The sequence below is a fragment of the Polypterus senegalus genome, chromosome 16, assembly GCF_016835505.1.
Source record: "Polypterus senegalus isolate Bchr_013 chromosome 16, ASM1683550v1, whole genome shotgun sequence".
Lineage (NCBI taxonomy): Eukaryota > Metazoa > Chordata > Cladistia > Polypteriformes > Polypteridae > Polypterus > Polypterus senegalus.
The window spans coordinates 97,486,965-97,511,021 of NC_053169.1; the positions used below are offsets into that span (position 1 = coordinate 97,486,965).

The 24,057-nt window shown below is 42.4% G+C and overlaps 1 protein-coding gene across 1 annotated transcript; it reads left to right on the forward strand.

Moving 5' to 3' along the window:
* Positions 1-869: 869 nt before the first annotated feature.
* Positions 870-22,052, forward strand: rsph3 (radial spoke head 3). Its single transcript, XM_039738854.1, has 9 exons — positions 870-1,140; positions 2,902-2,989; positions 6,849-6,990; positions 9,694-9,839; positions 12,895-13,098; positions 14,759-14,921; positions 16,170-16,256; positions 21,096-21,232; positions 21,883-22,052. The coding sequence occupies exons 1-8, from the start codon at positions 1,028-1,030 to the stop codon at positions 21,185-21,187; spliced, it is 1,035 nt and encodes a 344-aa protein (XP_039594788.1). The 5' UTR covers positions 870-1,027; the 3' UTR covers positions 21,188-21,232; positions 21,883-22,052.
* The last annotated feature ends 2,005 nt before the right edge of the window (positions 22,053-24,057 follow it).

The following is a 24,057-nucleotide window of genomic DNA, read 5'->3' on the forward strand; positions in this document are numbered from 1 at the left end:
ACAGTCCAAAGACATGTAGCTTAGGTGCTTTGGCGATTCTAAATTGTTCCCGGTGGGGGGATTTGTTTCCTGCCTTGCGCCCTGTGTTGGCTGGGACTGGCTCCAGCAGACCCCCGTGACCATGTAGATAGGATATAGCTGGATGGATGGATAGATAACTACCTAACCTTTCTTTACTGAGTATTGTAGCCATTCACGTGTTAGCAAACAGCGCCGACTTGTGCTAATGCGATCATCCGACGCTTTTAAGGAGATTCCCAATAAAACAAAAATGTGACTCACCTACCGGCGCGCGCGCGTGTATTTCCAGTTAGGTTTATTTATTTAAGTAGATCTCGGTAGCAATTTAGCTTATAATCTGTCTTGCAAAGGACATATTAATCTTTAGGTGCCTATTGTAATCAATATGTACCAGCTTTTTAATTAGCTGGAATAGTTTCATTGAGGTTAAAGACGCTATACAATTAATCCAAAAAGACAATCAATGGAACATTCTAAAAGAAACTTAAAGTTGGCTAAATCATCAACACAATTTATAGCGACACCCTTTCCCCATTATTAAATGGAACCTCACATATTTTAAAACAACAGCAACACCTTTTATTTTTTATTGCATATTTTCAAACCAAAGTGTAGCTCAAAGTGCTTATTAAAAAGCGCGCAGAACAGAGGCAGATTTCCGGAAGATTGCATTTCAGAATAAATTTTAATAGATTCTGGTGAAGCTTTGCATGTTTCATGTCAAAGATTGTTTTCCTGGCTTTAGACAGCCTTATACATCGCATTCCCGTTTATTGAAATCGTTCCTGCTCTTTCGCTTAGGTAGCGCGCACTCGAGCGCTCGCTCACGTAAACGGATGTGACGTTAAAAACGCGGCTTTAGTTTATGTTGGATACAGTTGCCAGGGAACAAAGTACCTCGAACTTGGGAGCAGCTAAAAAGCGGCATTCGCTCCATCACCTCCCTTGTGTTTTTTGTGTATCTCTTTCTGCTGACTAAAAAGGTGTCTTCATTAAAGTGTAAAAAATGACGTCCGTCTTACCACCGCAGAAGGAGTCGACGAGCGGCACCTACACGTTCTCCAGCCGGCCCAGAGCGCTCCCAAACCGTAGCAAATACAGAGACCCTGTGGCTGAACTGTAAGTACATCTTGGAGAGCATTGGATTTGGGGTTATTAACACGAACGATCGTCAAAATTCTTGAAAAATACGCAATACAATTTATTTTGCATTAAAAACGCAGAAACGCCTTTTAAAAGTAATCTAACTAGAGATTCGAATATGTGATTTGAAAATAGTGTTAAAGTAAAAAAAAAAACGGAGTGACAATATGACGAGTTTGCGATAATTAATTGTTTTGTGTGTAACTGTGAGTGAACGTGATTTAATGCAAGCGACCCCCTGTTTCATACACCTTAATTAGATTATATCATATGAAAGTGGCTTGATTGGGTGGCTGCTGTACACGCCGCGGGACATTTGGGCAGTGGAGCTAAACATCTGTCGTTTAACTGTTTACTTTTAAATAGCTGCTATGATTAGAGGAAAAAAGAAAGAAAGAAAGAAACCCCTAAACTGACTTCAGTACTTCCTTCCCTGTAAAATACACAGCATCCGCATAGGACTATATCAGTTTATTTCTACATACTGTTAAACCTCAGAATTACTACAAGTGTGGCAGTGCGTATGTGTGACTCCAGTTACTCAGTACACATAATATACTCGTTGAGCAAATTCTTAAGACCACCATGCTAATACTAAGCTGGGCCTCCTTTTCCCCCTCTAAATGGCCTCAGTGTTTTGTCGCATGGTGTTGTAAACATTCGTTTGAGATTCTGGTCCATGTTGACATGACGTGCGTCACACAACTTCTGCATATTTGTCAGCTGCACCTTCATTCTGCCTTCCACCAAATCCCAAAGGTTCTATTTTGGATTCAGATCTGGTAATTGGGAAGGCCACTGGAGAGCACCGATCTCCTTGTCATGTTCATGGAACCAGCAGGAGATGTGACACGGTCCATTGACTTGCTGGAAGGAGCCAGTAGAAGATGGGTGAATGGTGGCCATGAAGGGGACGCACGTGGTCAGGAACAACACTCGCATAGGCCGTGGCAGTCGTGCAATGATTGATTGGTATCAATGGGCCCAGAGTGTGCCAAGAAAACATTCCCCACGCCATTGCACCACCACCACCACAATGGCCTGGATTTGTAGACACAAGATGGGTTGGGTGCCTGGATTCATTCTTTCGACATTAAATTGTGACCCTACTGTCTCTGTGTCTGGGCAGAAGTGGAGATTCGTCAGACCAGGCTATGTATTTCCAGTTTTGGTGAGCCTGTGCCCACTGCAGCCTCAGCTTTCTGTTCTTGGCTGACAGAAGTAATAAATAAATAAATATGAAGGACACTACAGATAGATGGATGGACAGATAGATATGAAAGGTTCTACCTAAACGATAGATACATTGACAGACACAAAAGGCAGCATATAATAGATGGACCTGAAAGGCACTAGATAGATAGTGTGAGGGACACCCGGGATTCTTGAGGTGTCTTACACAGCTTATATATGCCTTTGTCTCGATGGCTAGATGGCAGTGAGCCCAGGCTTGGCTTCCTGCATGGGTGCCCACCAGGCAGAGAGGAGGCACTACCGGCTACTACTGGAATGGCCATTTAGAAGCAGCTTTTAAGACAAGAACCCTATGAGAAAGAGTGAGCTGAAAACGAAAGGCACGTAATCTCAAGTGATGCCTGGAATTGTAGGCTGATGTGCTCTGTGAAAGGCGCTATATCTAATTCATATTGATCGATCTGCTGCACGGTTCTGCAGAGACATACAGATCACCATGTTCTGCATATGTATACATGTGTTTCCATGTGTCTTGGGATGCAGGCAAGAAGAACAAATCCAATATGGGAACATCATGTATGACCGGCGGGTGATCCGGGGAAACACCTACGCACAGCACATCCTACCAGTCGTAAGTACTTTTTTATTTCTGTGAAAAGATATTTCACTCTTTGGACCTAAAATGCATGCTTTTATATAAGAAACAACTCCATAAAGCCATTTCCTACTAAAGTGGGTAATAGTTACTTGTTCACCAGTAGACCACTGCATAGGTTGACAGTTTTGTTGAATAAATAGTTGAAAAGGCAAATCGTCCTTGTGTTGTTATTCATGTAGGTCACCTTTATCTGCAGGCACTGTCTTCATGAAGATCTACTGTTTTCCTGTCCATGTATGTTGACAAAAATGAACAATTTCCATGGGGTGTACTTACTTTTTCACATGACTATACATGTTTGATCAGCATGCAACATGTTGCCCTTCCTTCAGTGGCGCAAATCTCGCTCAAAGTCAAGTCAAGTCAAGTTGGGGAGCATGCACTGGTACAGTTGGTTGCCGCACCCACTACATGTCGAAACAGCTCGGGATCCCAGTTGGCAACCCCCCAGGCAGACACGCGGTCCAGTCCTACCCTCCGGAAATGACCCTCTATCTACCGCAGCCAGGTGTTATGTGGGCGACCGCTTGGCCTGGTTCAGCCACTCGGGTCCTCAACAATGAGGATCTTATGAGCTGGATCACCCTTGGGAAACGCGCCACATGGCCGTAGTGCCGTAACTGACGCTCCCTCACAATGCAGGTCATGTGCCTCATTCGGGACTCCATGAGCAACCGCTTGCTCTAAATGTTATTAAAATTATAACAACATACAATGCCACGAGTCAAAAGAGTAGTCTGGTCCTGGGCCTCTCGTATCCATGGTCTGCAGTTAAGAGGGTCTCAGAAGGTTATGATAAACAACACCATTCAAATGTCACGATCAGGGCTGAATTCTTGGGTCTTGAGGCCTTTTTCTCTATTAGACGCCATTTTGAGGACCATCGTTAGGGTCTCATCCCACATTTCTAGGGGCGTGGCCTCTGGGGTTGTGACCTCGAGTTTATCAGCATGACGGGGTGAAAGGTCACCATTTGCACCAAGCAATATACGATCTGTGGATAAATCCTTAAATACTTTCTAAACAAACTCTCGTTTTGTTCTTCATATTCATGTTTTGCTTGGTTTTGACGTCTTGCCCTCTCGTCCGGGTTTTGGTCGCTTTGTTTAGGTTTTATTTGTTTTTGTTTTTCCCTTTTTCACGCATCTCCCGGTTCGATTAAAAAAATTTGCTATCTGTTTTCTGCCTAGTCAGGACATCGGTCATGTGATTGCCTTATAAAACACAAACGTTCTGGTGAATGTTTTTCATATTCTTCTCGTTTTTTTGTGACTTCCCTCTGGGAAATCATGTTTCCTCCCGTAGTTTAGGTCATAATTTCTTCTTTCATGAGAAGAGGCCATTCAGACCAACGAGTTCTCTAATCATATTCACCTAGAATCTCCAAAATGAGACTTGAAGGCCGCTAAAGTTCTGCCTCCTGTTATACTGCTATGTAATTTTGTGTGAATGTTTTTTTAACATTTGTACAAAATTTACAACTGTGTTTCCATACTCTAATTGAAGAATTTATTTTAGAGCAACAGCTGGGATCCACTGTACTAATTGCTCTTCATAAGTTTAGACCCTAAAATCATGTCACCTCTTAATCTCCTTCAGTCTCTCCTCATAGCGCAGACCTCTCGGTTTCAAAATTCAGCTTAGTCGCTCTTCCCTGGACTCTCTCTAGCGTTACTATGTCATTTTTGCACTATGGAGGCCAAGTCTGTTCACTGTACTCCAGATGAACCCTCGCTAGTAGGTTATCAACAGTAGCCTCCATAGAGCTTTTGATTGCTTTTGTAACTCCCTGAATTTAGATAATGAGAAGTCTAATGTGAGTCATAGGCCCATCTTGTAATTTGAGAAGTACCTCATAGTACCTATCATCACTCTGTGGCCTTCATAGCCTTCTTGATTGCTTCTGTAAGTAGTCTGAATTTAGATAATGGGAAGTCTAATATAAGTCCTAGGCCCTTGGCACCAGTTGAGAAGTATCTCTTAGTCCCTTTCACAATTATGTAGTCTTCATGATTGCTTATGTGCACTGTAATTTAGATAATGATGGGTCTATTATAACCCCTGGGCCCTTATAAGTTGAGATGTACCCTATAGTACCTTTTATAGCTTTGTGGGTTTCATAGCCTTCTTTATTGCTTCTGTAGATAGTGGACCTGTCATTATCTAAATTCAGACTATGACTCCTGGGCCCCTCTCATAATTTAAGAAGTACCTCGTAGTACCTTTCCTGGTTTTGTAGCCTTTGTGGCCTTCTTGATTGATTTCATACACTCACTCAATTTAGATAATGATAGGTACACTATGGCTCATAGACCTTTCACTTAAGCCGAGAAGTACCTCATAGTACCTTTCATAGATTTGTGGCCTTCATATCCTTCTTGATTGCTTCTGAAAGTAGTCTGGATTTAGAGAATGCGAAGTCTACTATGATTCTTAGGCCCCTGTCGCAAGTTGAGAAGTACATCTTAGTACCTTTCATGATTATGTAGACTTAATAGCCTTCTTGATTGCTTCTGTACACTGTCTGAATTTGTTACATAATGAGAAGTCCTCTGATTCCTAGGCCCTTCTCATAATTTACAAAGTACCTCATAGTAGATTTCCTGGTTTTAAAGCCTTTGTGGCCTTCTTGATTGCTTATGCACTCTCTCTGAATTTAGATAATGATGGCTCACTATGACTCCTAGACCTTTCAGTTAAGCTGAGGAGTACCTCATAGTGTCTTTCATACTTTTGTGGTCTTCAAATCCTTCTTGATAGCTTCTGTAGTCTGTCTGAATTTAGATAATTACGAGTCTACTATGACTATAATTTGAGAAGTACTTCATGGTACCTTTCATGTTTAAGTAGCCTCCACAGCCTTCTTGGTTGTTTCTGTGCCGTGAATCTGAATTTAGATAATGAAGGCTTCACTATGACTCATGGGCCCTTAATCATAAGTTGAGAAGTACCTCATAGTACCTTTCATAACCTTCTTGATTGCTTCTGTACACTCTCTGAATTTAGATGATGATGGTTCACTATGACTCCTAGACCTTTCACTTAAGCTGAGGAGTACCTCATAGTACCTTTCATAGTTTTATGGTCTTCAAAGCTTTCTTGATAGCTTCTGTACTCGGTCTGAATTTAGATAATGACGAGTCTACTATGACTGTTAGGCCATTGATATAATTTAAAAAGTACTTCACGGTACCTTTCATAGTAAGAGTAGCTTCCACTGCCTTCTTGGTTGTTTCTGTACACCAAATTGGAATTTAGATAATGATGGGTCTACTATCACTCCTAGACTATCTCAAAATTGAGAGTATAACACATTGTCTTATTGAGACTGAACTCCTTCGGTACTGTGTTTCTTCAGAGAATCCTTGGGTACCGCTGGTTTGACTTTGTGTTGCTCATGGAGTCCCAAATGAGACACATGACCTGCATTGTGAGGGAGCATCAGTTGCGGCACTACGGCCATGTGGTGCGATTCCTCGAGGGTGATCCAGCTCATAAGATCCTCATTGTTGAAGACCCGAGCTGCTGGACCAGGTCAAGGGGACACCCATGCGGCACCTGACTGCGGCAACTAGACAGTCATTTCCAGGGGTTGGGACTGGACCGTGTGTCTGCCTAGGGGGTTGCCAATTGGGATCCCAAGCTGTTTTATCGTGTGGTGGGTGTAGCAATGCGCTGTACTACTGCATGCTCCCCAACCTGACCCAACATTGTTTTACAGAAGTACATTATTTCTATGAATGGAGCGGAGGTCGATGCAGTGATTCCTTCAGAGTCATGCTGTTAGTGTTGCTGTGGTATATTTCTAATATTGTTGTGTTCATTTTCAAAGTCTGCCCAACCAGACCCCATTGAAATTCAGAGACAGCAGGAGGTGAGAAGGAGAGCTGCAGCGAAAAAAAGAGCAAAAGATCAACTTCGACCACGAACGCCTGAACCGGTGGAAGGTAGAAAGCATATCGATGTCCAAACAGGTAAATATACTGAAACAAAATTTAGAATAATGCTTCATGCAGGATTTCAGTTGATTGAAGTCAACAGTACTGTTTGGTTTTTCTCCAGTTAGCTGCTGGTTAGAAGGATCACTTGTGACTACTCACTGGTTCCTTAAAACAACAACAACAACATTTATTTCTATAGCACATTTTCATACAAATAATGGAGCTCAAAGTGCTTTACATGATGAAGAAAAGAGAAAAGAGACAAAGTAAGAATTAAAATAAGAGAACACTAACTAACATAGAATAAGAGTAAGGTCCGATGGCCAGGGAGGACAGAAAAAACAAAATAAACTCCAGAGGGCTGGAGAAAAAATAAAATCTGCAGGGGGTCCAAGGCCACGAGACCACCCAGCCCCCTCTAGATAGACAGATACTTTATCAGTCTCAAGGGGAAATTCCCATACTCCAGCAGCAGCATAGTGATAAAGAACAATATTAAATTAAAGAGTGATAACAATGAAGGTATAACAGACAATAACTTTTGTATAATGTTAACGTTTACCCGAAGAGTCACATAGTGTGGGGTCTCCTCAGTCAGTCAGTGGAGCAGGACAGTGACAGCAGTCTGTCGCTGAAGCTGCTCCTCTGTCTGGAGATGATCCTGTTCAGTGGATGCAGAGGATTCTCCATGACTGACAGGAGTCTGCTCAGCGCCCATTGCTCTGCCACGGATGTCAAACTGTCCAGCTCCGTGCCTACAATAGAGCCTGCCTTCCTCACAAGTTTGTCCAGGCGTGAGGCGTCCCTCTTCTTTATGCTGCCTCCCCAGCACACCACCGCGTAGAAGAGGGCGCTCGCCACAACCGTCAGGTAGAACATCTGCAGCATCTTATTGCAGATGTTGAAGGACGCCAGCCTTCTAAGGAAGTATAGTCGGCTCTGTCCTCTCTTGAGCAGAGCATCAGTATTGGCAGTCCAGTCCAATTTATTGTCCAGCTGCACTCCCATGTATTTATAGGTCTGCACCGTCTGCACACAGTCACCTCTGATGATCACGGGGTCCATGAGGGGCCTGGGCCTCCTAAAATCCACCACCAGCTCCTTGGTTTTGCTGGTGTTCAGGTGTAGGTGGTTTGAGTCTCACCATTTAACAAAGTCCTTGATTAGGTTCCTATACTCCTCCTCCTGCCCACTCCTGATGCAGCCCACAATAGCAGTGTCGTCAGCGAACCTTTGCACGTGGCAGGACTACGAGTTGTACTGGAAGTTCGATGTATATAGGCTGAACAGGACCGGAGAAAGTAGGCATTCTACCTAACATTAAATGACCTCAGTCATTCCTCATTGTAGGGTTCTCATGGAAGGACTTGATGATGATGATGATGGTCATGTGGACTTCTGGCCTTTATTCCATCAATGTAAGGACATCACGGTGCTTTGATTAGGTGGTGGTGGCGCAGATCGGCACCACAAAAAAATCAGAAAAAGAACAGAAGAGATAGTAGGGGTTAGGACGGAGTGCGGAGCCACCATGATTAATAATGATAATTAATTGAATATACAGAGCATCAGGAATTAACTAAGATGAAGCTATGACACTTGCTTTGTCCTTTCAGTTGGTCTTTCAGGTTTAGGTGAGCACAGAGGATTCGTGCCAGCATGTGGAGACACCGGTATAGAATGATTAAATTTAGAATGTGAGTTGGCCAGAACAGAGGCACTCACCTCATAGGTAGCTGGACTAAGGTTGGTTCAGAGATCGGACAGAAACAATGAAGATAAAAACAAAATGAGGAAAGCTGTGGTTGAGAAGTTATTGAAAAAGATCGCAAACCCCACAAGAATAAGTAACACTTAGGAAGCTACAGTAGTGATGAAACACTACAGCGGGGCAAGAACAGACTGTTTCCACGAGGTAAAGCAACATGTGCCACAAGACTCCATGAGAAGGCTGTAGCTGAAGATTTCATTATGTTATGAACAACAAGACCCAAAGCACGTAAGCGACACTTTTCAAAATTGTCCACTAGGGTGGAGTTTACCATCAAACCGCAACAGATATAATGACAAACACAGAGTTTATTTTCACAAAATGCTCCGTCACACTGTGAAGCTCTGAAGAGCACAGAGGCGTAAAGGAGTTGCTTGCAAAGGCAATCCCAGATGAACAAAGTCCACAATACAGTAATCCAAAAATGAAGTAAAAAAAACAGAGCACAGGTTCAAGCGCAGGAAAAAAAAAATCATGGAAACTCACCAAAACTCCTAATTGGATTTGAAAGGAACCACGAGGAACTGTGGGAGAACCTCTTTATATTGAGGGTAGAGGGCAGTGATTGGCAGGTGGCCCCGCCCCTTAATGGAGCACCCACACAACACAGGGAAAATAAATACAGCAGATAATTAACATTAACCCAAATAAAGGGTTCAACGAAGAACAAAAAGGATGTGAAACAAGACTTTGAGTCCCAGCCAGCTGGAGGAACCCATGCTGAGATATAACCCATATGACAGCCATTTTGTCATTATTGTCATTAGACTTTGAAAAGTACTATGATGAACTTAGCTAACCAAATCATTTGTCAAGTTTCTATCATTATCATTTTCTGAATGGCTACACGAACAGTTGCGGCGTTGCCTTCATAAAAACCGATTTGGTGCAGCATAGTCTTTCCTTGGCTCCGAACGGAAAGACGTAAAGTTATAATCGACGTGACTTGAGTTTCTTTCTTTCAGAGTTGTACCTCGAGGAACTGAGTGACCGCATTGTGGAGACTGACGTGGAGTGCCAGACAGATGCATTTTTGGATAAGCCCCCTACGCCTCTCTTCATTCCAGCAAAGACGGGGAGGGATGCAGTCACGCAGATTGAGGAGGGAGAGGTATTTATTATTTTGTAAAAACGGAGAAGAAACGAGTAGTGGACTAAATTTGGTCTTTTTCTAGTCGAAAATGATTTCTTTACTATCATTGTATATACTCAAAATGCCTTGTCTGTTCTCTCAGCTTTCGATGAGACTGAAGAATACATGGGTTCAAATACGAAAAAAAATTCAGACGTGAACATCGGTAGGCTTAATATCCTAGGAATTAAGTTGCCCGAACTATTCTCTAACATTTCAGTAATTATTTACCGCTCTGATGCTAATCTTTCTGATTATAAAATAGGTCATTACGATCGCAATTGATGAGAAGATTTCATAATTCATTGCACAATTACGGTATTTAATGGTTCTTCTAGAGTGCTGCTTTCTATTGCACGATTTGGCTCAAAAATTAATCCGCACATCATCATCTCATGACAGGCTTAAGTTTCGAGTTTGGTATTTTTCCGTCCAGCCGTTTTAGCTCCAGACTGTCCGCAAGACACTATGACACACAGACACACACACACCCATCATCGAGATATCAATGTTTTCGGTATTAGGGGTCTCTAAAACGTTGAGAATCGTAGATCGAAATTTGTGACAAATCTAAAGCTTTTGATCCTCCCCCTTAGACGATAGTTTACAGTCGAGGAAGGGAGCAAAGCAAAAAAGGCCTAAACTTACCAAATATGTTCAAGGTTTAAGGCAAGAAAGTTACCGGATATTAATTTGCATTTTGAGATATATATTATAAATGATTATTTCTAATTTCCTTATATTGTTACAAGAATGTCTCATAAATGCATATGTCAGGTTTACTTAAATACAGTAGAAACCTTTGCTGCTTCAAACTGGACATATTCGATAAGTTTTAAGGCTTTTTCTATCACCCACGGACTCGTGTCCCTTCAGTCTCATTGTAAGCTACAAGAATAAAGTACAGGTCTGTTTACGATTCATGGATTTGCCTATTCACGGGTTTGAAATTAACACCGATAATTATATGGAAATTATTTTACGAGATTTGTAACCTATTGAGGAAACATGTGGACGATGAAAGAGCAGTGCTACTTAAATGGACTACGAATCCCAGCAACCCTGTGAGTTCTGTTTCATTGGGCAGCTTCGCCAGTTACCACGAGGGCTGCTGGGATTAACAAGTTGAGGGCGCTAGCCTTAAAAGGGAGCCATGACAAGCAGGCCGGATCGCCATCGGTGGTGTATTTTCTTTTGTTTCAATCCTTCACTGCATAACTGGAATACAATTAGGCACATCAAATTACAGTTTTCTGTGGATTTGTTTTGTCCCGTGTCTGCTTGTTTGTGGGATTTTATCAGGGTTGTAAAACATCTTTGACTGGGGATTGCTCCCAGCTTTTATAAATCTTCACATACACATCATGTTGGGAAGAAACTTTTCATAATTTTCACAGGGGATTTCATTCCTAACTACACCGCCATCATCTATATCAGTGAAACTGGATTGTGTTTTGAGTTTTAATCGATTCTTTTGCTCAGTGTTTTGTCTGGGTGTCTTTGGTGTCTGTAATATTAATCATTTTTGTCATTTACTGCCAAGAATTTTTTTTTTTATAAGTTCAATTTTGTAAAAATTACTCAGTCTATTAAAGTAATAGTGATTTATTGAAAAAAAAATATACATTTAGCTCATAATGAAAATACGGAAGCCAAGAAAGGACATGCAATATTGTTGTTTTTTTAAAATGTCTCCTCGAGATAACAGACTAATTTTATCCAGATCTCAAGAAAACGAACTTTGTTTTCTCGAGATAACGGAATAATTTTATCCAGATGTTGAGAAAATGAAAATTAGTTTTCTTGAGATAACGGAATTATGTTATTGCGATCTCGAGAAAACAAAACTTAACCTTTGCTCCTGGCATCAGATTTCGACGCCTATACAGCTGAAGCCTTGCTAATCGTCTTCTTAACGAAAGACACTAACGTTATTATTTTCTAAACTAAGGCATAAACATATTTCAGCCTGTGTCAGTCCTTGATTGAACAAAAATGTGAAACGCTGATCAATACGGTTCTGCTCTTCTACCATTTCAAACAGGACGTGGCTTCAATAAGCTAAATATTTAACCGTTAGAAACAATTATTTCATAATTTCGAGAAAACAAGATCTTTTGTTTTATCGAGATCTCGATAAAATTAGCTTGTTATCTCGAGGAAACGATTTACAAAAATAACAATGAAAACAGACATTAAGTACAAAATGCTATTTTCTAAGAAAGTCCAGAATAATTTTTTGTTTTTAACCTTGTAATCTACAGTCGCGCAGTTTGCCTCTTAAAACACTTTTAAAGGCATCCAACATTTGCTTTTTCGCGTCAGTCCCGTGTTAAAATGCCATCAATCTATTGCAGGCATTTTCGGCATCAAACAATGTTGGTACACTGTGTTCTGGTAAATCCAATATGCCAGCGGCGTCTTCCTTCTTGTCCTCTTCATCGTTGCAATTAATTTATGATTTCATTTTCAGTAGGAATTCCGCTATTAAACAATTTGTCATCCACGTGTTGATAGTTGTAATAATTTACATTAATAATTTCAATATCTTTTTGGCGAACCCATGTAGATAACGGCAATTCATCCTATTCTTCAAAAATATCAGATGTTGATTTCCTGAAGTAATTCTGTATGGTAACAGTTGTCACATTGTTTCAGGCTATAAATAAGAAATGTATCCATCCCACCACCACTGTGCCGCCCTTAAGAAATTTATTGCATATTGAAGTTTATTCCGCTAGCGACTCTCAAAAGTCCAGGATGTGGTCAAATGTTGTTTCATAATAACCGAGATTTTGCTTGTTATAACATGTGAATAGCTGGTATATCTTTCAAAAATACATTTTTTTCATTATAATCGAGCTCGTTAAAACCGTTTGACTGTTTTAATTGTGTCCACTACAAAGCCTCCATTTTCATTTGACAGTGAAGTCTACGCCTTTTCTAGCCTATTTTGGCGCTCACCTATGGGTACAGAACTTGCAGCTTCACGTGACCAAATCTCTAACATGTCCCATTTGTTTCTTGTTCTCAGCTCTTTGACTTTGATATTGAAGTCAAGCCCGTGCTGGAAGTGTTCATTGGGAAAACAATTGAACAAGCCCTTCTGGAAGTAATGGAGGAAGAAGAGCTTGCCAATCTCCGTGGCCAACAGCGGGCATTTGAAGAACTGCGCAATGCAGAGCTGGCAGAAGTGCAGAGACTCGAGGAACAAGAGCGGAGACATCGAGAAGAGAAGGTACAGTAGAAACCAAAGGCATTCGTTAACGTCCATGGCCGCTGTGTGTCAGGTAGCCCTGTAACCCCTAAAGTCTCTGTGTTATGATCAATATCTGCTATGAAACCTTTTCTTGCAGAAAACTGCAAATCTGACAACTCTTGGGTCGTTCTCATTTTGCTCCATCAGTTAGGTTTATTACGCATGCATTATGTTCTGCCCATATTTGTAAAGATAAGTGTTTACAGGATATACCTAAACTGTCAGGGTCCTTCATATACAAAACATTTGCTAGGACGTAATCATCCAGGAGCGCTACACAACACAAAAATGAATAATTTTCCATCATAAGCAGAGGCACATAAAGATATGGGGCACCCGCAGGCAAACCCCGTATAATTGTGATAAAAAATAAACACGGTTTACAAACGGCATTGAGAAAAAAATTCATATTTTCAGACGCAAATCCAAGATGCCCAAGATGGCGGATCTTCTGTCCTTAAGGACTCCCGGCAGGAAGAGGCGGGTCTAGGTGGACAGACACCAGAAGTGACATCACTGGTGTTAAAGCCATCAATCTACTGGTCTGCAGAGGGAGGGAGCCAAAAGGCATCAGTAGACAGCGCCAACCTGTGGAACAGAGAGGAATTACCGTCACCAGAGCCATTAAGCTGCCCCCTAAACAAACACACATGACAATGTGAATATCAGTTTTGAATGTCCACAGACACATACGCAGAGAGTAAATAGAATAGACATGAGGGAGAAACAACACCACGTTTAATGCAAAAGGAAAAAAAACTGGTAAAAAGAAAAGTTCTAGTGATAAGTGATTGCGGAGGCTGCACATCTTCTTGGGCTCATCGATTCAAGGCAGAGCTCCAAACTTGTCAGTTTCAGATTTGACCTGAATGCTGGCTTCTGGGAATCCCACTCTCTAAATATTCCATGGGGCAGAAGAGGTTAGATCTCTGGGATCAAAGCAGACATGACGTCAGTGTGTTGCATCTTTCGGGCTAAGAGAGAAGGAAGGGAGTCTCTTAGCAGTCATTGTGTCCTTACCTAAACAATGCCATAGGGAACCCCCCAATTCTCTCACATGCAACCACACACATGTACACGGTCACACAGTCAGACACCATGCTAATAAAATGTATTACTCCAAATGTCTGTGATGCACCTGATGGAATGACAAATGCAAGGCATTTTATTAATAGAAATGTTTGTGATGTCCCATCTGTTGGAATGACAAATGCAATGCATTTTATTAATAGAAATGTTTGTGATGTGCCATCTGTTGGAATGACAAATGCAATGCATTTTATTACTGGAAACATTTGTGAAGTGCCATCTGTTGGAATGACATACAATTTACTTATTACTATAAATGTCTGTGATGTGCTGTCTGTTGGAATGACAGAGACATAGCAACCAGATGGAAACCTAGAAATACAGACACACTGACACTTATTCTTTTGTTATGGATAAATATGGATATTCTAAATGGATTTTATAGGCGGATGTGAATGCAAGTAAAAATGAATCGCTCAATCTGAATGAAACTTGGTGCTGTTCATACCACTGTAAAGTGCCTGTTGATTCTGAGCAAAATCCCTCCAGTACATTTTAGTCATAATGATATTATTGCTTAATTATAATTTGCCCATTGCTTTCTACAAAGGAACGTCGTATGAGGGAACAGAGGGAAGTTCTTCGACTGGAAAAGGAGACTGCTGAGAAAATTGCTGCCCGTGTATTTGCGAAACACTATCTGGCTGACCTGATACCGTCGGTCTACAGTAACCTTCGGGATAATGGCTACTTCTACGACCCTGTCGAGAGAGGTACGTGTGCTACATCTGAAGCCATCTATTCAGTCCAGGGTCCGCTGCTATGCCGGTAGAAATCCACATCAGGTAAGAGCCAGCCCTGGAATAGATGCCAGTTCATTTTTCCCCACTTATTGAAACAAGGTCATTTTGGGCACTCCAATCTTCCTCACTGACCTGAAGAAGGATGCAGGAATTTCAGGAGAACACTTGGATAGACACAGAGGGAGGATGCAAAAAACTCCATGCAAAGCAACTCAGTTGAGAATCAAACGGACTCTTAAACATTACATAAGTAAAATATATATATAGTGTAGCAGACGGTCGGGACCCCTACCCAGCCCAGATGCCCCAACAATGGGAGGACGGGCGGAGAGAGCTTTTTTCAGGACAATTTCTCCTCTGGACTGATAGAGCGCCGCCCCCTTGCCTTGCAGCCTAGCCACGGCTTTGGAGCATGGCATGGAAGCTCAACCCTGCTGTGGCCCATGCCCACCACCAGGGGGCACCTGAATGTTTACCAGGCCCTGTTTGGCAGCACACCAGCAAGTTCTGCTGGAAGACGGTCGCTGAACATCTGGAGTCCTTCTGAGTGTCCTATAAAAGGGGCCAGAGTCGGGAGGAAGCTACTGAGGAGGGCTGGAGGTGAAAGGACTGTGCTTTGGTGCCATACAAGTGGGAAACGATAAGCATTTCCCACATGGAGAAAATAAACATGTGCTGTGCAACATTTGTGTCTCCACCTGTCTGTGTCGGGGTTGGAGTGGCTGGAGTGCCCCGATATTCCATAATAGGTAAAATTAGAGACTCTAGGAGAGAGACAATGTCCCAATGTCCCCAAACTTTGTGTCTTTCAACTTCCTTTGGTAGAGTCACAGTCCTTCGGTCACACCATCCCATCACTAACTTGAAAAATAACAGAAAGCCACTGAATTTCCCCTTGGGATTAATAAAGTGTCTGTCTGTCTATCTGTCTGTCTGTCTGTCAAACCATCTTAATTTCCTGTTTGGCCTGGAGACTGCTGATGAGGCATTTCTGGACGCTCTTTTCCTCTCGCATGCCAAAGATTTTCCTGACCTGGCATGATAGAGTGTGCCCTGTGGTGGGATGGCATCACTTCCAGGACTGACTCCTGCCTTGTGTCTGAAGCTCCTGTGGTCGGCGGCCATGAATGGAATGATGGATGGATGGATGGATAGAGAACGAACATGCTGTGTTTTATCTACTAATTGTGTTTGCTTCTTTTCTTTCCCCATCACTAGACATTGAGACTAATTTCCTGAACTGGCTCGTGAAGGACGTGGAGAACACACTGGATGATCATGTCCTTGGGCGAAAAGTCTTAGACAGTAAGTACTAAAAACATCTACGTCACCTGACATCCTTTTGCGCAGTTTTTGGGGTGCTGCTCATCACAGTTCGTCTCCCCGATGAAATCTCTGAAATGCCACTTTAGTCTACATTTTGAATTGGATGAGTGGTAGTCTACTGGCACTAAACTGGGAGTCCCAAAAGCACATACATTCTTCCAGAAAAGGGGGGATTGCCATCTAACTAGAAACAAAAGGGGCCTTGAAGACGTGTTATAAAATAAAGACTTATGTTAACAAAAATGGTCTGTAGCACCAGAAGCTCCTTTAGAGCATTAAAGGAATTGGCGGAGAAGGCGAAGCGATCCACAGCAAACGTGGTCCCAATATCAGAACCCCGAGTCGAAGTCAAAAACAGAACACAGGTTCAAAAATCTAGGAAATCACAATAAGCACAAAGCAAAGCACACGTGAACACTCCACTCTCTAACGCGTTTAAAATGAACTGCCAGGAACTGTGGGAGGCCCTTAAATTTATAGGGTGGAGGGCGGTACCTTGTGGTGATTGGCAGGTGACCCCGCCCATTGTGGAAACCCCCCTGAAACACATAATGACATAACACAGGCTACACAGAAACAGACAAAACAAAAAATAAAGAATAACCTTAACAAATCAAAAATAATCAAAAGAGACATTAAACATGAGGAGGAACCCTGCCTGAGATATGACGCCAGTATGTAAAATGTCATGAAAGCCCATTCAGCTCTTCTTGCTTGCGCTGGCTTAGGTCACCCCCTTGCGAACTAATGACGGAAAGTTGAGGGCACTGAGACGTGAAGATCAGCCAGTTTGTGCTCCTCTGAACTGGCAGGTGAAGCTCGGACACTGGTGACTCACACCAGACCCCCCAGAGCGTAAAACGCAATGTGACCTGTACAATTAGTGACCGACATACGGCCAAATGGCTCGTCCCAAATGAAGCCGTAAGCCTTAATTGCACTGCAGCTCCCCGTGTACCCTTCTCTCTTCGCAAGTAGAAGTGCAGTTCTCCTTCATTTCCACTAGATGTCCTCGAGGTCATGAGTCACTCTTTAACCGAAACCTCAGGCTGTCAGATCAAGTTCATCAACGTTTTTGAGAATTGTTAACATCAGGATCAGGTCCACATGCAGATTTCTCTGTTCCACAATCAACATGCACTTACAGTACTCTGAATTTCTGTTAAGTGTCCCTGCATATGTGAATTACTCTAAAAGTGAAAGAGCCCCATTGATTCACAGCATTTTAAAGACGGGATCGGGTTACCATGTAGCCTTAACAGTGTACTTCCTCATCACCTCCACTAGGCGTCCTACAGTCCTGGATTCAGAACGGAACAGAAGAACTTTTGTGGGATCAAATTTCTTCAAACCCTCTGGGAATTCTGAAGATCTGCATTAGGGCCTCGTCACTGTTCAGGAATAAAGGGGCTCAGCTGAGTTAGTCGGTCAAAGCCGAGCGGGCACTTTAGCCATCGGGGTCCTCTGGTCAGCTTCTTGTGCTGTTATGCATGCTTTTCTTTTTTTTTTTTTTTTTCTTTCTAATGTGATTGCAAGGACTAAAATAATTTTGATCACCATCTTACAAATGGCATTTTTTTATATTCAGTTTAGAGGAATGGGTTAAGTCACATTTTCATTTAGACTTTTTCATGTCTACACTTTTAAAAGTACCAAGATGCTCATCACGCTGTTTTCTATACTTTTTAAATATGGCAAATCACTCCCAAATAGTAATGAAGGTAGAAATGGAGATAATAATAATAATAACAATAATAATAACAAGGGACAATTGCTTTTCATTTCGTCCCTTTTCGGGAGGAATACAGCAGTTTTTCAATGAGCTGTAAGGGGGACCAACAAATTTATCCATGTCTGTATAATAAAGATATTCGTAAGTAGTAACAGGTTAGGTGAATTCTTCTTCTTCTTCTTTTGGCAGCTCCCATTAGGGATTGCCACAGCCACCATCTCTTCCTGTCCTCGTCACCACGTCCATAAACCTTCTCTTAGGCCTTCCTTTTCTCCTCTTGCCTGGCAGCTCTATCCTTTGCACCCTTCACCCAATATACCCAGCGTGTCTCCTCTGGGTCATCTTCTTCCATATCTTCCTGTCCTCGTCATCTTGTTCTTTTACCCCCATCTCCTGCATGTCCTCTCTCACCACGTCCATAAGCCTTCTCTTACGCCTTCCTCTTCTCCTCTTGACTCACAGCTCCATCCTTAGTACCCTTCTCTCATTATACCCCTCATCTCTCCTCTGCACATGTCCAAACCAATGCAATCTCACCTCTCTGACTTTGTCTCCCAACCGTCCCACCTGAGCTGACCCTCTAATGTCCTCATCCTGTCCATCCTCGTCACACCCAATGCAAATCTTAGCATCTTTAACTCTGCCACCTCCAGCTCTGTCTCCTGTGCCACAGTCTCCAGCCCATATGACACAGCTGGTCTCACTACCGTCCTGTGGACCTTCCCTTTCACTCTTGCTGATATCCGTCTGTCACAAATCACTCCCGACACTCTTCTCCATCCATTCCACTCTGCCTGCACTCTCTTCTTCACTTCTCTTCCATACTCCCCGTTACTCTGTACTGTTGATCCCAAGTATTTAAACTCCTCCACCTTCACCGACTCTCCTCCCTGCATCCTCACCATTCCACTGACCTCCCTCTCACTCACACACATGTATTCTGTCTTGGTAGTCCTACTGACCTTCATTGCTCTCCTCTCATATCTCCACCTCTCCAGAGACTGCTCAACCTGCTCCCTACTCTCACTACAGATCACAATGTCATCAGCAAACATCACAGTCCACGGGGACTCCTGTCTAATCTCGTCTGTCAGTCTGTCCATCACCATTACAAATAAGAAAGGACACCAAGCCGATCCCTGATGTAATCCCACCTCCGTCACTCCTACCGCAGAACATATAGCAAGACAGGAAGCACCAGGACTTTAAAGACTTTGACCTTCGTCCTTTTGTATGGATATCGGGAGCGCCACACACCCCTTTCCTTACTCATGACCCCACATGAGTCTGCTGACTACATAGGAAGAGTCACCAGAGTCACATGAATGTCACTGCCAAGGTAAGTAAACCTCTCAATGACGAAGTCGACACTCTCACCACAGACAGACACACTGCTGATGGCCGAGCCCAAGAGGTCATTAAAGGCCTGGATGTTGGTTTTTATCAGGACCCTTGCAAGCCCAGACACTTGGACTTCTCGCTCAGTCTCTCGAGAAAGGCGCTATATAAATAAAATGTATTATTAATTTGAATCAATATATATTTATCTGATCCAATATATGTATTTAAATATGGCGCTGCCAGGATCCTGATGAGGGTGCGAAGGTATGATCACATCACTCCCATTCTGAAAACCCTTCACTGGCTCCCTGTCCCACTTAGAATAGAGTGCAAGGTCTCCCTTCTCACCCATCAGTGCATTTATGGATATGCCCCCCTTTACTTACAGGAACTCCTCACCCCTGGTACCTCTTCATGTACCCTTCGCTCTGTACACACTAATACCCTTCAAGTCCCCAGAACTAAGATCACCAGTATGGGTGACAGGGCTTTTTCGTCTGTGGCGCCGAGGCTGTGGAGCGCCCTCCCTGATTACCTGAGAGCCCCACAGTCGACTGATGTTTTTAAACGAAACCTAAAAACGTATCTTTTTAAAAAGTCATTTTGTTAAAGTATTTCATTGATTCTTCTGTTTTATTATTCATTTTTTTTTTACTCTTTAGCACTTTGAGATTGCTAAAATATAAAGTGCATTACAAATAAAAATTACTATTTAAGCATTCACACATCAGTTATATTTATAAATAAGAGGAGCAGATAATAAACATGGTGTGTACTTCACAGTTTTTCACTTACTGCCATAATGTGTCTCGCAGATTACATTAACTGATTGAGAAAAAGCAATCTGGTCTTTATCATACTTTACTAAAATGTAGATTTTTTTTTTTTTTATTTGATTTATGCGGTGGGCTGCCTGGGGTTTTTTCTTGCCTTGCGCCCTGTGTTGGCTGGGATTGGCTCCAGCAGGCCCCCGTGACCCCGTAGTTAGGATATAGCGGGTTGGATAATGGATGGTTACAATACAATACAATACAATACAGTTTATTTTTGTATAGCCCAAAATCACACAGGATGTGCCGCAATGGGCTTTAACAGGCCCTGCCTCTTGACAGCCCCCCGGCCCTGACTCTCTGAGAAGACAAGGAAAAATTCCCAAAAAAAAAACTTGTAGGGAAAAATGGAAGAAACTTTGGGAAAGGCAGTTCAAAGAGAGACCCCTTACCAGGTAGGTTGGGCGTGCAGTGGGTGTCAAAAGTAGGGGGTCAATACAGTACAATACACAGAACAGAACAAATCCTTAATACAGCATAAAAATCAAACTTTTAGAAGTACGGGGCAGAATTTAACAGTAGATGATATCACATAATAAGATTTGGATATTTTTTAGAGTCCTGTAGACCTCATCCATCAAGCTGCCTCCCCCATTTGGCCATTCCACGGCTGAAACGTTGCTCGGCCAGCCAATCCGATGAAAGGACCTCTCTTTCCCATGATTCCTGTGATCCTCCATCAGGGATGACTTTTACCATAGGCAGGCAAACAACTTGGCAGGTGGACCGTGGCACCAATTGGATGGATGGATGGAATTTGTTTGAATTTATTGAGGCTCGGTTTTATAGAACATCGTTTGTCACAATCAGAAGCACTTGCTCAAGCTCATTGCTGAGAAGGTATTTCTGATCATTGGTATCCTTTTCATTTCTGAGAGCTGACGTGGTGTCCCCTTCCTCTTTCCCCCCCTGCAGTGTTGATCCGTGAAGTGGTTGAAAAGCGACTCGACGTCTTCCAACAGATGGAGCAGCAGCAGCAGCAGCAGAAGCACGACGGCTCAGCCTAGAACAGGACACGTGTGTCTGCTGGCCGCTCCAGATTCATAACTCTGGTAATGATTGACCACTTACTTAATGGCTCCTTATCTGCCTGTTCCTTTTGCCAACTATCTAAAGAATGCCCAAGGTACCCAAGATAAGGAAGCCTCATTTACTGCAAGAGTTGACTCACATCTTTTACTTTTCAAAGTGCTTGGTCTCTAAAGGCAAAAAAAAAAAAAACAAATAAACAAAATGACCAAACTGTTATTACTCCCCAGATGATAGCTGAGGGTGGAATTCGTTCAGAATGTACAGTAAGAGAAAGGAGTGCAGGATAGCATGCATGTCACAAGTGAGTCACTCCAGATTTTTGGTGGACACGCCGGAGTGCACCTCTGAGCAACACTGGGCGTGGGAAGCCCAAGGGGTGCAGCTGGCAAGAGGGAGAAGGCTGAGGTTTTGCATGAAACGACAGCAACAACTGTCTTCAAAGCTGGCCCTGCTTATCTAATCGACTGATGCGATCTGCAGGTCTGCCCTCTTTACTAAATGTATGTAAATTGACACTTTGTGGGCATTCGGCATTCATTTGCATGGAATAAAAATACCACCTCAGAAAGAAAAAAAAAAAAACCTTCTACTGAGCATGTAATATTTCTGCAGAACATTCCTGTTTTACTTTTAAATGGCATCTCTCTCTCTCTTTTTTTTTTTTTTTTAGGACTTGCAGATTAGCAAGAAACCAAGACAATAAAATAATTCGCCCCACCGAAGATCATCAGGCAGTTCACAGCCTGCTTTAGATTTTGTACTTGTGGAATTCTGACCGTGTGATTACAATGAACATGCAATGTATATACTGTTCAGTAAAAGGCTCTGTATTTGAATGTCTTTCTTGTTGTCTGCATATATATCTATATATATATATAAAATCCAACATCTGTCTGTCTGCTTTTCACGAGAGAACTAATTAATGGATTTAGATTGGGGTTTTCCAATAAGGGCGGCATGGTGGCACAGTGAGGAGACCTGGGTTCGCTTCCCAGGTCCTTCCTGTGTGGAGTTTGCATGTCCTCCCACAATCCAAATACATGCAGGTTAGGTGCATGGTGTGTGGGTGTGTGTGAGTGCCCTGCAGTGGGCTGGCGGTGGGTTTGTTCCTGCCCTGCGCCCTGTGTTGGCTGGGATGGGCTCCAGCAGGCCGCCGTGGCCCTTTAGTTAGGATATAGCAGGTTGGATAATGAATGGATGGAGGGTTTTCCTATAATTTGCTTGAACATTCCGAGTGATTTTGCAGCTTCTCTCATCTCTCTAAGTACCATAGTTCTCTTGTGGCAGCGATTTATTTCCGTGAATGCGAAAGAGATGGGGCGGGGCCTTCATTAACTCACCCTCCAGCCTTGGGACGTATCCTACATACCATTAGCTGACGAACGAGAGCTAGTTAACGGATTTAGATCGGGTTTTTCCTATAATTTGCTTGAACATTCCGGGTGATTTTGCAACTTCTCTCATCGTGCTAACAATCATAGTTCCATTGCAGGAGCGATATATTCGTGCTAACACCAAGGGGGAAGCGTGATGTCCAGAGTGTGGCGTTGGTCTACCTCTGTGTTTTGGAGCGTAACTTATCTCTGCTTAGCCAGAGATGCTTTTTTGTTTATTGATTTTTTAAAGTTTGTCATGTTTCACTACTACACGGGAGGCTAGTAAATATATATATTTACTATATATATTTATATATATATATATATATATTTACTATATATATTTATATATATATATATATATATATAATCTCAGGGATGTGTGGTCAGGGGAGGCATCATCATGAAATGTTAAAAAACTAATAACGATAACAAAAATAAATGTGTCCACTGGTCTGTGCTATAAATGTTTTCTGTATGATTCCAATAACTTTGATCATTTTTATAGTCAAAATCGCTGAATTGGCCATTCTCTGTTCAGATACAGGGGAGAAACGTGAGGTGCGGCAGCGCGAGCCTCACCTCCCCTCGAACTGCGCTCTCCCTTTCACACGGGGTTGATGCAGGCAATTGGTGCGTGCCTGTTGCTGTTGCCAATATACAGGTGCCGGTCATAAAATGAGAATATCATGACAAAGTTGATTTATTTTAGTAATTCCATTCAAAAAGTGAAACTTGTATATTAGATTCATTACACACAGACTGATGTATTTCAAATGTTTATTTCTTTTAATTTTGATGTTTATAACTGACAACTAATGAAAGTCCCAAATCTCAGAGAATTTGAATATTGTGAAAAGGTTCAATATTGAAGACACCTGGTGCCACACTCACTCTAATCAGCTAATTAACTCAAAAGCCTTTAAATGGTCTCTCAGTCGAGTTCTGTAGGCTACACAATCATGGGGAAGACTGCTGACTTGACAGTTGTCCAAAAGATGACCATTGACACCTTGCACAAGGAGGGCAAGACACAAAAGGTCATTGCTAAAGAGGCTGGCTGTTCACAGAGCTCTGTGTCCAAGCACATTAATAGAGAGGCAAGGGAAGGACAAGATGTGGTAGAAAAAAGTGTACAAGCAATAGGGATAACCGCACCCTGGAGAGGATTGTGAAACAAAACTGTGGGGAGATTCACAAAGAGTGGACTGCAGCTGGAGTCAGTGCTTCAAGAACCACCACGCACAGACGTATGCAAGACATGGGTTTCAGCTGTCACATTCATTGTGTCAAGCCACTCTTGAACAAGAGACAGCGTCAGAAGCGTCTCGACTGGACTAAAGACAAAACTGCTGCTGAGTGCTCCAAAGTTATGTTCTCTGATGAAAGTCAATTTTGCATTTCCTTTGGAAATCAAGGTCCCAGAGTCTGGAGGAAGAGAGGAGAGGCACAGAATCCACGTTGCTTGA